This window comes from Marmota marmota, unplaced genomic scaffold (genome assembly GCF_001458135.2).
Source record: "Marmota marmota marmota unplaced genomic scaffold, marMar, whole genome shotgun sequence".
In the NCBI taxonomy this organism is placed as follows: Eukaryota; Metazoa; Chordata; class Mammalia; order Rodentia; family Sciuridae; genus Marmota; species Marmota marmota.
The window spans coordinates 17,076,684-17,089,575 of NW_026000222.1; the positions used below are offsets into that span (position 1 = coordinate 17,076,684).

Consider the following 12,892-nt stretch of genomic DNA (forward strand, 5'->3'; position numbering starts at 1 on the left):
ACACTGTTCATGCTTCAGCCTGGGCACGTCTGGGCCTCTCAAGGGCTGTCACCAGGCTGTCAGGCTGCCGAGCCCAGGGCCCAGAAACAGAACTAGCCCCTGCCTTCCCAGAGCCCCTGCTGTCCTTGGCTGCCCTTGGTGGCTGGGCCAGGGCTGGGTGGCCAGGTCTCCCACGAAGCTCTCTATAAGTTCCAGGCCTTTCCTCCTGTACTAGAACCCCGCCCCCAGTCACATCTCCTCCTCCACATCCTTCAGAGAGAGCAGGAAGCTAGGGAGGAGAGGGCGTCCTAACCAGCCTTGTCCTAACCCTGGCCAGGCCTCTCTGAAGTGCTTGGGGCTGCCAGCCATTGGGTCCGGGCGCCAGGTTTCTCTACCCGGGTCAGAGCTGGTTTAGAAGCCCTGTGTGGTCCCCTCGTGGGCGAGCTGAGGGATCAGCCTGCCTGCCTCCCTCTAAGTCGCCTTCTTGGCTGGCAGGCTGTCCCTTTTCCCTGGGTCACAGGCAGACATGGGGCTTGGCCAGGGAAAGTGGTCTGGAACGGCCCTTTGACATTGTCCCTGGGGGCTTTTAAAATTGAGTTTCCTGGTAAGGAAGACTCCTCTGGTCTTGGGCAGGATTCTCAGTAGAGTCTCCCGGGTTTGCTCTGATCTGACACACGCCAGCAGAAACCATCCGGCCGCCTGCATTCCAGCAGTGCTTGGAGCCACGGTTCCCCAGATGCAGTGTCAGCAGAACGCAGCAGCCAAGGCACAGGGGTGTTTGCTCTGAGGCCCATACTAAGCCCAAGGGATGGGAGGCATACAAAGGAGAGTGCCTGGCTCTGCCTTGCTCATTCATGTGCACACATTCCTAGTTTCTCTTGGAAGGAATGGCTTGTACCACAAATGGTGCTTGAGGGACTTGTCACTGAGTCATGACAGTCTAGTCTTATGATTGGCAGGTCAGCAGTGGGTGTTCAGGTGGCCTGCAAGGCCAGCTCCTTTGCCATCAGCCAGCTCTTCTGGGACTAAAGGCTGTCTGGCTAGTTGTACCTGAAAGGCCTATCCTGGGCCAAAGGCTGTGGAAGAATGTGGGAAAAGAGTTGCAGAGTACTGGGGGAGACCAAAGCTAGAGAATCCACCAGGCCTTCACTATATCCCTTCCCCTCTACACCCCAACTGGAACTGTGAACAAGATTTTGCCTCTGCCTGATTTCCTGTCCTGCGAAATGGATGTGTCTGGGAGGTTCAATGCAAAGGTTACTCCTGGCCTTGGGCTGAGTCTACTGCATGACCTATGTTTTTCCACTTAAAGTGGGTCTGAAATGAAGAGTGGCACCTGACCAGTGCCAGGTATTGGATGGAGAGTCACAGAGGCTAGAGATGGGAAAAGGTGCTTGGCAGTGGCTGCACTAGCCTTTCAAGGGAGAAGAGCCATGTGGAGCAAAAGTGGGGACTGGGGTAGGGGAAGTTTCACACTGCAAGAGAGCTCATGAGGATCGGAAGTGGGAGGTGATAGCCTGCTCAGGAAAGCCTCCCAACAGCATGTGCCAAGGCTCCGAAGGGCAGGGTGTGCACAGATGCCTGAGGAGGCCTGGTCCTCCGTAATTGGATGGGAGGGATTGGGAGGTTGGGCTGAGGTCCAGAGCCGGACTTGCTATCCCAGAAAATAGAGAACTGGGTTTACCCTGGGGTCCTCCTTGTGTATCTTTCCTGACCCCAGGCCCAAGCTGTTAGTGGAAGAGAAGTTTCATGGCCTGAGAAGGGCTCTCAGCTTGCTGCAGGGAGTGCATGGATAAATGGACAGATTTGCCAGACAGTTTGACCCAGAATACCACATGCCAGTCCTGACTGCTAGGTGCCATTCATTTTGCAGCTTTCCCTAATGAAGTTTTTGGTGATTGCTGAGCCTAGACAGAAGCCCTGTCCATGGTTGTTTTTTTTTTTTTCCCCCCTAGTATCACAGTGTTTGTTAATAGACACAAGTATGTAAAATCAGGGCAGGAACATGATTTGATGAATTCAGCAGACTTTGTTTCAGTACTGTAATAAGGGGAACCAATTCAATATTTTTACCATTTGTTTCACACCCACAAAAAACATTTTAGGGCATTAACAATGTTTCAAAACCAATCAATTTGCACAAATAAGCCATGTTTCTTTTAAGACTTGTATATTTATCCAAGGTTAAGGTTATTAAAATCTAGCACATAAGTCCATTTATAGAGGTAGAAATACAGGCAATATACTACTATGGTAGTAACTATCAATTACAATTGAGATTTTTTTTTTTTTAATAAAAACCAGTCAAATAATCAAACACTTCAACAACCCAAGTATTACTGAGCAAAGCACTTTCTTGCCCCCATGCTTTACTCTAGGAATAGCTGGGTTAGCCAAACTGGTTAGGATAGGGAAGGATAGAGCCCAAAGTAAGGGCTCATTGCAGAAGCCCTGAGTGATATAGCTGGGTGTGGCAGCAGGATCTGTGGGACAGGTTGGTCTCTCTCTACCTCATCTTGCCTTTTCTTCTGTTTGCTCTTGGGTGGCCATGGGAGAAGAGTAGACATGAATGGCAGTGTGAGAGTGAAGGTAACAGGTTCCTCCTGAAGACTCTCCTTCAAAAGGTTAAAGTCCTCTGTCAGTGCCTGGGAGGACATGAGTACTGCCTGCTACCAGCCCACCTACCGGACACACAGGTGGACTGTGTTCACCACAGCAGCTTGTACACCTCCCTCTATGCCCTCTCTCATGTACTTTTTTTTATCTCCTTTAGCACACTTGACTGCGGGCTGGGTGCATTCTTTTGATGGGGTACAGCAGGAAGGACTTCACAGGGGTTCCTTAAACCTATAGAAAGGTTGCATATTCTACCTCCCGTTTTCTCTAAGCATCCCAGGATTGCATGGCTTTCTGAGCCCAAAGGACAATGAAGGAGGCCTTGGGGAAGCATACGGAAGTGGTCACAAGTGTAGTCCCTCCTATCATCCCTTGGCAACCTCCCCAAGGGATGGAGTAGTATGCATTCGCCAAGCAGCAGAAGCCAGAGTTGACTGGTAGACACACACATGCATGCACACATGCACGCACACATGTCCCTTCCTAATCACTGCCATCACTGCCATATCCCTCATATCAAAATCCAGGAGTAACTTAACTGCTATTTTCACCCACTGTCTCCCATCTTTCATTCATTCTGCAATAATTTCCTGAGTATGAACAAACAGCAGAGCATACTCTGTTCTATGCTTTAGAATACCACAGTGACCCAGACTCCCTGTCCTCATGGAACTTATGTGCCCTGTATCAGGTGGGGTAAGTGCTACAAAGAAAAATGACAGGTAAATGAACAGAGTGAGAGGACTGCAGGAGAGGCCTTGAAAGAGGGGGTGTTTAAGGAAAGATATGAAGGAAGGGATGGCCCTGGAATGCAGGGCTCTTCTCATATTCTGTTTTAGGTTAGGTCCTCAAAGGTTGTGGGTAATGAATGGAACCTTGGGTTGAGGTTTCCCAACCTTGTCATCTTGGGGCACAATTGTTCTACTTGTGCTTGTATGCTGGGGCCAGTGTGCTGCCTTTTAGCCTGAGGAATTGGGACATCTCCAAGGTCTTGGTCTGGATGTCCTGCGATAGGCCCTGAGCCATCAGGCAGATGGAACTTAGGGTAGCAGCAGGACAGAGCTGCAAGGGAGAGGCTGGGCCAAATTGTGTGGGAATGGGAACGTGGTACATTGGGGGAGGTTCCATAAGGCTAGTCCTCACCCTCTTCCTTTGGATTTCAGACTTGAAATTGCACCTGCAGAGCACAGACTATGGCAACTTCCTGGCTAATGAGGCATCACCTCTGACAGTGTCAGTCATTGATGACCGGCTCAAAGAGAAGATGGTGGTAGAGTTTCGCCATATGAGGAACCACGCCTATGAGCCACTTGCCAGCTTCCTGGACTTCATTACGTGAGTGAGCCCCCTTGTCCTGGGCAGAGTAGCTACACTGACATGATCTGGCCCCAGCATGGCTTAAGTCATATGTCTTCATGCCTCTGTCAGCTGTCAGACTTTATGATAGCTCTGTCAGGTCAGCTGTCATCAAGCAGGGTCCTCATGGGCTGTGTAACTGAACTGGTCATTCAACAATTCTGGACCTCCAGGTCACAGTCCGTTAAATGGGGTCACCAGCCTCTTTCCTTATAACACCTAGCCTGGTGTTAAAGAGATTGGGGTGGGGAACCAGGGAAAATGGGAGCTCTTTTTTTCACTTACCCTACAGCATTCACTCTGAACACTCAACAGGCTTCCCCTTCTGCTGCAGTGAAGGGTCAGGGTATGGACAGAGGTCTGACAAGCCAGTTCTTTGAATAGGCCATGCAGGCCCTCTGGCCCTTTTTGGGCTGAGATCCCTTTCCATCTATTCTGATCAGGGCCTGGATCTCAGGGAGATTAGGCAGGGGTACAGGTTGGGGAAGGCTGAATGCCATGCTGCCTTTCCCAGTTCTGGACCAAGCCAACAGGAGTCAGGTGGGCCAGGATCCCATGTTTATAACCCTTGGTTGCACCAGCTTCCCCATCATAACCCTTGGGTGGGCTCTGCCTACAGTAAGGCTCTTCTCTACAGCTCCTGGGGAAGCTTAGCAGAGGAGAGGACCCTAGGCCTACATACAGGCTGGAAGCGGGTGTTTGGACTAGGCAGTCATTGTATGCTTGCTATGTGTGCCTGTAGACACAGGGAGGTAGAAAGGCTTCCTCTGCAGGGAGAGTCCAGAAGCCATGAGCCAGAGCCTGGCAGACAAAGAAATAACCCAACCCCAGGTAGCTATGCTACCCAGCTGCAGAATAGTCATTAGAGATTAGCCTTGAGTATGCTTTATACCCATGGCATGTGAGTGTGTGTCATTGTGGGAAAGCATTTCCCTGCACTCTGCTAGGTATTGTCTAGCTTTTCCATTCCATGATTAGGATGCTCCCACCCTCTTCCTTGGGAGTAGGCATACCACTCCATTTGTCCCTGCAGGAATCAGGTGAGATGCCTGCTGTCTGGTCTTATTCCTGTCCCCAGCAGGGAGCAGCCACTTGCACAGGATCCACTTGCTCAAATGGGGGCTTTAGCTAGAGGTTTCTATCCTCAAGGAAGAGCCAGCCATGCCTGGGACACCTAAAGAGCCAAGCTGACAAGCAGGCCCCCTCCAGGTCACAGACCTCCTTCCCTAGCAGCCTCTCTACTATTTTTTTTTAATTATTTTTTATTTTTTAGTTGTCAGCGGACCTTCATTTAATTGATTTATTTATGTATTTATACATGGTGCTGAGGACTGAACCCAGTGCTTCACACATGCTAGGCAAGCACTCTAGCACTGAGCCACAACCCCAACCCCTCCCTAGTATTTTAACTGGGCCCATCCTCACACTGCCATGGCCCCTGAGGTCAAGATATGCCAACATGGACCTACTTGGGCAGGAAGCCAGAGGTGGAGTATATCATGTGCTGCTGCATTGGAAGGTCACACTGCAGAGTGCCATCTGTCACCCAACTCTTGGCCTGGCCTGTGTGTCTCCTGTCTTAAGGCCAGAGCTGAGGACATACCAGGAAGCAATGCGTTTATTGTCAGAGCCCAGCCTTCACCTTTGGCTTGTTTGCACAAGGTTATTTCAACTTCCTGGTGAATGTTATGGTCTTGTCAGGTAGGCCGGCCAGGGGAAGCTTGACCCTATAGTGATCAGAGGGTATTGGTCATCCATCTTGCTGCCACTTGCCCACCTGCCTGTACATCTAACTCCTGGCCTGACTTGGTGTCAGCCTGCCAGGCCACGAAACTAGAGAAGGCTCCGAGTGTGACTGAGACAAAGCAGCTGCCAGCTCTTTGCTGGAGGTTGGCTGTAAGCACCAAGTGTGCTTAAAGCAGCCAAGCACTATCCTGTGGCAGGCTGTCCAAATCCTCCACTTCCCGCCCCTTCCATTCATGGGTGATTGTGGCTCACAGCCTTCTCATCCACTCACTCCTGCCCTCACTTGGGAAAAGCTTAGCAGCCACGTGTCAGCCTGTCTGAGCCTATGGCTGCATATTCCCTGACCCCGTCATCTCCAATGACCTGCTCCTCTGCTCTCCGCTTCAGCCACCCCTACCAGTGGCAACCCAAGGCCATGTCACCACCTGGAACTGCTCCACCCCTGAATTTGCTGAGTCAGACACCCCCTCTCTTACATAGCCTGTAACCACTGAGCTACAACCCACTCTCGGCCCCCTGTGGGACATGGGTTCAGAACTCAGCAGGATATTAGGCCTTGCTTTCTCCCCTTCTACTTCTTCTGTCTTATTTCACACCCTCCCCAGCTGAGGATCTCTAGTCCATCATTTAAACTTTCTTCTGCCAATATCCTCAGCTCTCTTGGCCGTCCAACTCATGGTCCCACCCGGCTGGCAGCCCCCCAGCCCTGGAGGAATCCCAGCAGCCTCTAGCCTGGAGCTCCTCCCTCCACCTCCATTGTGGGAGCAAAGCTGGGAAAGCCTACCCTTGGGGGTGTCATCCCTGCTGCCAGATATGCATGCTTACCTACTCAGCTAGCCTTAGCTTGTCTCTGCCCAGCAGCCTCTTTCCCTTCTCAGCACCCGGAAGACCCCTGCCAAAGGTGAGAAGACCATCTCTCCATCTTAAACAGCATTTCTGTCCTGCCTGCAACCTCCACCTCTCTGGGCAGATGGCCCACCTCCTCCTCCACAAAGACAATAAAAGCCAGAATGCCTCCCAGCACTTCATCTGTATCTTCCCCAACAACTCTGTTTCAATGGAAGATGCACCCTTTTTACTCTGGGATCCTTCTACCAATGTTCTGGATCCCCTCATCCTGCTCCCTGTACCCTGAGTGGCCACCCCTTTTCATTCCTGTATATGCAGCCATCTTTTCTTCCAGATTCCCTCCCAGCAGCTTCTAACACCATTCTCTAACATCATTAAAAACCCATTTCATGGAGCCTAAACTTTTATGTTGCCTGCCTGTTTTTCACCCTCCCTCCTATCCCTTGAATCTCCAGCCAGCTTCCAACAGTCCTATCAGTCTACCACAAGGCTTGACTAAGTCAGTCCTTGCCTTCATGCGACCAAGGTCGTCAGGCCTGGTCCCTAGGTAGCATCCAGCCCCCACTAGTATTCTGCCCCATCAGGTCATTCTGGTATGAGGAGTGTTGCAGAAATGGGTGAAGAAGCCTTCCTATAAGGCCTGTATCAGGGAATCCCCCAGACTTGGAATTCATGACTGGTTTCATAGGAGGTACCTATTTGATTGAGGGTTAGGTGTTTAAGGAAAAAATTGGGGGAAGGTGTTTTAGGCTGAGGGGACTATACATGTCCTGAGTAATGAGCCTTCTGCCCTCACAACATTCTCCAGGTGTGGTACCCCCTCTGAGGAGGAGGAAGCTACCTAGAAATGACCAGAGGAATGTCCCCAGAGAGGAGAGTGTGGTCCTCTAGGAGGTGGAAGCATCAACTAAATACCCCATCCTGGGCCATGGCCTTGTGCAGACAGGTGGCTCAGCTGGATATAGAGGGTGAGACCACCACAAAGGTCACTTAGCTCTATCCCTCAGAGAGCTTCTGCCTTCAGAGCTTCTGCCTACAGCTTCAAAGCCTGTAGGAACAGGCTTTGCAGGAGGTAATGAGTGCCCAATCACTGAAGGTATGTAAGCAAAAGCTGGTCAAGGCCTTCTCTGTCCTTCTGTGTGAGAGACAGTATGCAGTGCTCTTGAAGATCCCAGTCAGCCTGCAGCCAACACACAGGGCCAGTACCTGCTCTAGGCCAGACCCAGTGCTAAGGACACAGGGGAATACATAGACAATTCCTGGAAAGGCCTGTGGGCAGCTTCAGACAGGACAAGGGTTCAGAGGTGGTTTTTCAGCATTGGGAAGACTCCCTGATTAGATAGGGATGGAGAAGTCATTTGAGAGAGTGGGTGACCACAGTGGAGGCAACTGCCTGTCAAGGGATAGACAGTTTCCCTTGAAGCAGACCATCAGCATGTGGCCTTGAGATGACCCAACTCAATTTCATGATGCTAACATATTAATGTGTTACTATACCAAGGGCTCCTACCAGGCCCAGCCACTGACTTGCTCTGTGTTTTGGGATAGAGTTTGTGTTTTGTGACTTTGGAGAAGATCTTGATTTGGGCCATTCCATGATATTTTTCCATAGGAGAGTCAGCTCTAGAAGAGAAGATAGGAGAGTTGCTTGTGGGAGGAGTGAGCCTGAGATCTGGCAAGTTCCTAGTCAGGGCCTTTCCCAGTGTGCAGCATCTGCCTGCAGCCTAGGTGCCCAGTAGCAGAACCTGAGTATGGGAAACTTTCACCAGCTGTGGGGGCTGAGGTCTCATCTCTCTTGTGTCATGGCCTCACTGCTACAAGCTGGAGTGAGCAACTGGAAGGAGGCCCAGGACAGTGGCTTCAAGTTTTCCAGAGGGCCTGTGGACACTTCTGCCATTCTTCTCAGAACATGTCACCCCTATCTTGGGCCCTACTTGGTCACAGAGGGGCATCAGGTTTCCCTGGGCCTCCCTGCTCTGATCCTCCAGTTCTCACTGTCCAAAAGCTGGGCTACTGGGTGAACTATTGATATTTGCAGGCTGGGGCTCTTGCCTGCTGTGGACTCAGGGTCCCAGGATAGACTTGGTCCCTGCCTTGCAGAAGAGCCAGTACTGACACTGTTCTGAGCTTGTGGGGGAACATCTAGGAGTTCCTCAAGACCTAGAAAGTTCAAATCATGAGGGACAACCCAACCAGGCCTCTGGGGAGGGGCAGGATTTTAATGAGGAGAAGGTTAAAGCCTCACTACCTCTGCTATGAGACATAACTCACTCATCCTGATTGCAGAAGAGAAACAGGCTTGAGAGCTGGTGTGCTGAGGCCATAACAGATATTTCTGTTTACTTTCTATGCTGGACAGGGCTCTTCAGGATCCAAATGTAGTTGAGTATAGATATGGTTATTAGCAGCTCATGGGAGCTGCTATGGGGACTTTGGGTGGATAGGCTATCTGGGGTACCCAGTCATCATGGCCTCCTCCCCAGCACCAGGCCTGCCTTTCCAGGGCTGAGGAGACATGCTGCTCCAGCAGGTGGCAACAAAGGGCACAGTGGAGGGGCAGTGTTGGCTAGGGACTCTGAAGGCTTCTTGGAAGAAGTAACGTCCTAAACTCCAGCCTGAGGCATTTGGGGGCTGGAGCTGGTTTGGAGGCACAGGGCAAGGGAGGGCCTCCGGACAGAGGATTTCAGACTGCCCCACCCCCACTCCACGAGGGCCTCTTTGGCCTGGCAGGCAGCCGGCCATCCACTCCCCAGCTGTCTTCCCCTGGAGGGAGATGCTGACCAGCTGGAACCTCATTTTCTTCTACTGAGGCCAAATGAGGGGAGGAATGGTGGAGTGGTTCTCTGGGGGCAGGGAGGCAGCTGCTGAAGTCAGGCAAGAAGGAGGAAGAGAGGGTTTCCTTGCCGGCTGAAGGCCTCAGCCTTGGCATAAGGTTGGGCCATGTTATCTAGGTTTGTCCTGCCTCCCATCTCCCAGGAGAGAAGATTCTAACCCTCACTGGGCAGGTGAGGAAAGCAGGGTCCTCCACTATAGCAACTTCACAGCTGGCCCAGTGGGAGGGAAGTGCTGCGCCTAGCACAGGATCATCTGAGCTGGCCTGGCTTGCATAGAAAGGGGCCTTGGAAAGGTGTGAGTGGCACAACCATGAGTGGCCCAACATTTCCTTCTGTGATGAGCTAAGGTTTATAGCAAGACAGGCTATGAGGAGCCAGGACATTGTGGGGGTGGGGGACTACCACTGGCCTGTACATATGCTGTCACGGCTGAAAAGTAAATCACAGCTGGCCTGTTCCACATCATTGGAGGGACAACAGCAAAGCCAGATGGCAGCATCTTCCCACAGAATTCTCCTCTGAGGCTAGGCCAGGACCCTTAGGAGTGCCAAGGCACTTCTTTTGGGCCCTGATCCCAGCCTTGCCCTCAACCTAAACAGACTCCCTGAGTTATGGACAAGGTTAGGGGAGGTTTAGGAAGAAGAAGCTGGCTTATGGGGATCCCTCTGAGAAGATGAGGCTAGATGGGGTATGTAGAGCCAGGGTATGGGGTCCTGGACATGAATGAAGGTATATGGACAACAGTTGTAGGGAAAAACTCCTCTGCCTTATTTTTTTTGTCAGGGCCTGGTATTGGCCTTCTCTGGGCTTTATCTCCCCTGACAGTGGGTCTAGTAGTTGTGGGATCACTTGGTTAATGTGGGTCCAAGGGATGTGCTTTTCTCCTCCCTGTCTGAAGGTGTGAGAACATAAAAGAACTTTCTTAGGGGCAGGTTCTTTGTGGCTATCTCAGGGAGTAAGATGGCAACAGTAGGACTAAATAGGGCATATGTGGAGTATCAAAAGCCAATGAGTTATCCTGAGGTGCATGAGATGCAGAAGGTATCAGGGACAGAAAGTGTATGCTGTCCAGGGAAGAGAAGATGCAGGCTGGAGCTGGAGAGCAAGGCATAAAACTCTGGCAGTCTTTCTCTGCAGTCCCTCTACTCTGCCAGCTCTGTGGGGTTGGGGGCAGGAGACTGGCCATATGGGTCTCTTGGCTTGCAGCTGCAAATGGGCCCTGTCTGAGGCCCTCAGTTGGAAAGGGGGCTGTGTATTCTCAGTGCATATCCTGTAGCTGACCTAGCCAGACTGGGAGTGGAGAGAGGGCAGCTGCCTGGCCCTGAGCCCAGGAGAGCAGAGGTCATAGCAGGGCAGAGGGGGTGGGGGAACTAGGGGAATATGTAGCAAGCGGGGGAACTGGGGGTCAGGCCAGGACAGGAGCTGGGGCCTCCTCCTCCTGCTACCCTCTGGAGGGCCCTATGGGAGTATCCCCAAAGCCCTTTGAGCCAGGGCCTGAGCCCTGGGTTGCTACCTTCCTTTGCTTCTTGCTTCTGGGGACCACTTCCTACCAGGCCCTCACTGAACAGCCTGAGCACAGGTACTCACCATTCTGTCCCAGGGTAGGAACCTAGCTTCAGTCCTCCCAGAAGCCAGAATAAGACCTCTGCTCAGGGCCCAATTCAAAACAGCAGCCTCCACCCCAGCTCTCACCCTTCCATGGGCTAGCCTAGTCTTCAAGGACATTTTCTTGAGGCCTCATCCAGCTCCCATGTACCCTAAATTCATCCATGGTGACAGACTAGAGGATCGTTGTGGCTACTGCAGCCAGACTATGGCTGGGGCCCTCTCCCCTTCTTCATTCCATACCCTCATAGGTGACTACACAAACTCTCTTTCCCAGACCCATTCCTGGCCATGTCTTTTGGTTGGAAGCGGAGCATTGTCCCTTGCCAAGTCTGAATTGGTAGCCCCACCCTCCCTAGCTCCACAGCCCCCTCTGCTGTCCATGGACTCTCCAGAGTTGGCCTCCTGCAGGGCTCAGTCTAAGGTAGCCTCTGCCTAGAACTGACCTGAGCCCAGCCTTTCAGATCTCTGGGACTTGTCCAGACCCTCCTGGGCAGATGCCTGGCTCTGGTCTCGGGCCCTAGGGAGGAAGGTATTTTTGTCCCTTTGGAGTAGAGCTCTGTAGGTCTGCTTAACCTGGGCCTTCCCTCCACAGGGAACCTCTACTAGCTTCTGCTTGATGTTTCCTGGAGAAGTCTCCGCTCACCCCATCCTTTCCTCTCAGCCTTTCCTCATTTCACCACTGTGTCCCTCCAGGGTACTGTGATACTCCTTGCTTATATCCCCCTCATGGGTACCTGGTGTTTGAGATGAAGCCAGGACCCTCAGCCTTGCCTGAGCCCCTTCCCCAGGTATTTCTCTGTTGGCAGTACTGCTCTGCCAGTGGCTGCACCCCTCCTCTCCCTTTACCAGTCTGACTGCTCAGTTCCTCAAATACAGCTTCATTCAGTGCGGGCCTCCAGGTCTTTGCACAAACTGTCCCTCCTTCCCAGAATACACTTTCAACTCACAGTCCTTTTCTCTCTCAGGCTCCTGAGCACACTCGCAGGCTAGATTGCATGCCTTACCTCTGTGTGTCCGTGGTTCCTGTGTCCTGTTATAACACTGTTCACACTCTCAGGGAGTTACCTGTCTTTCAATCCTTTGGGGGGCACGAATCCTTCATCACAAGAGCAATGCCATGTCTCTTCTGTGCTCCTGGTGCTGAGATGGGGGCAGGGGGCAGGAACTTGAAGGAAACTTGGTTAGAGAGGCCTAACCCTTTGGTTAGGGGTTAATGGCCCATGCAGGGTGGAGACAAGGACATGGTTGCTACAACAGGCCTTCTAGGCCTCCACCCTGATAGGCTGTCTTGCTGTTGATTGTCTCCCACAGTTACAGTTACATGATTGACAATGTGATCCTGCTCATCACCGGTACACTGCACCAGCGCTCCATTGCTGAGCTTGTGCCCAAGTGCCACCCACTAGGCAGCTTCGAGCAGATGGAGGCCGTGAACATCGCACAGACACCTGCTGAGCTCTACAATGCCATTCTGGTGGACACACCCCTGGGTGAGCTGGGCAGTGGTCTCAGTGCTGGTGCCTTGGTGTGGGATTTGTGGACTGTTGGGGGCAGGATAACCCTGAGCCAAAAAGGCAGACTTGCCTGCTGCTGCTCATCTTTGTCCTTCCTTAATTTCCTCCTCTCGTGCTCTCTTCAACACCCCACTTCTCCTTTCCTGTTGCTTTTGTTGGGCCAGGGAGGCTACCTCTAGGGCCTGCCTCAGACCATGTAACTTTGGAAATAGTCTGGTTTCTCTGAGTGCAGAAGAGGGCAAAGTTTGTGGAGGGGAGAGAAAAGCTTTGATCCATTGGAGTCCTGGGAGCTCTGACAGATTGTGGCCCCAAGCAGGGACAGAGTCGCTGGCTGCCTGTGAGGCAGTGGAGGGAAGCAAATAGCTCCACTTGCCTCCAGCAAGCAGGTCC

General features: G+C 52.1%; 1 protein-coding gene across 1 annotated transcript in view; it reads left to right on the forward strand.

Moving 5' to 3' along the window:
- Positions 1-12,892, forward strand: part of Atp6v0d1 (ATPase H+ transporting V0 subunit d1) — a 38,574-nt gene that overhangs the window by 20,186 nt on the left and 5,496 nt on the right. Inside the window, exons 2-3 of the mRNA XM_015496210.2 lie at positions 3,759-3,930; positions 12,300-12,478. Coding sequence (XP_015351696.1) covers positions 3,759-3,930; positions 12,300-12,478 — 351 coding nt within the window. The remainder of the gene's footprint in view (positions 1-3,758; positions 3,931-12,299; positions 12,479-12,892) is intronic.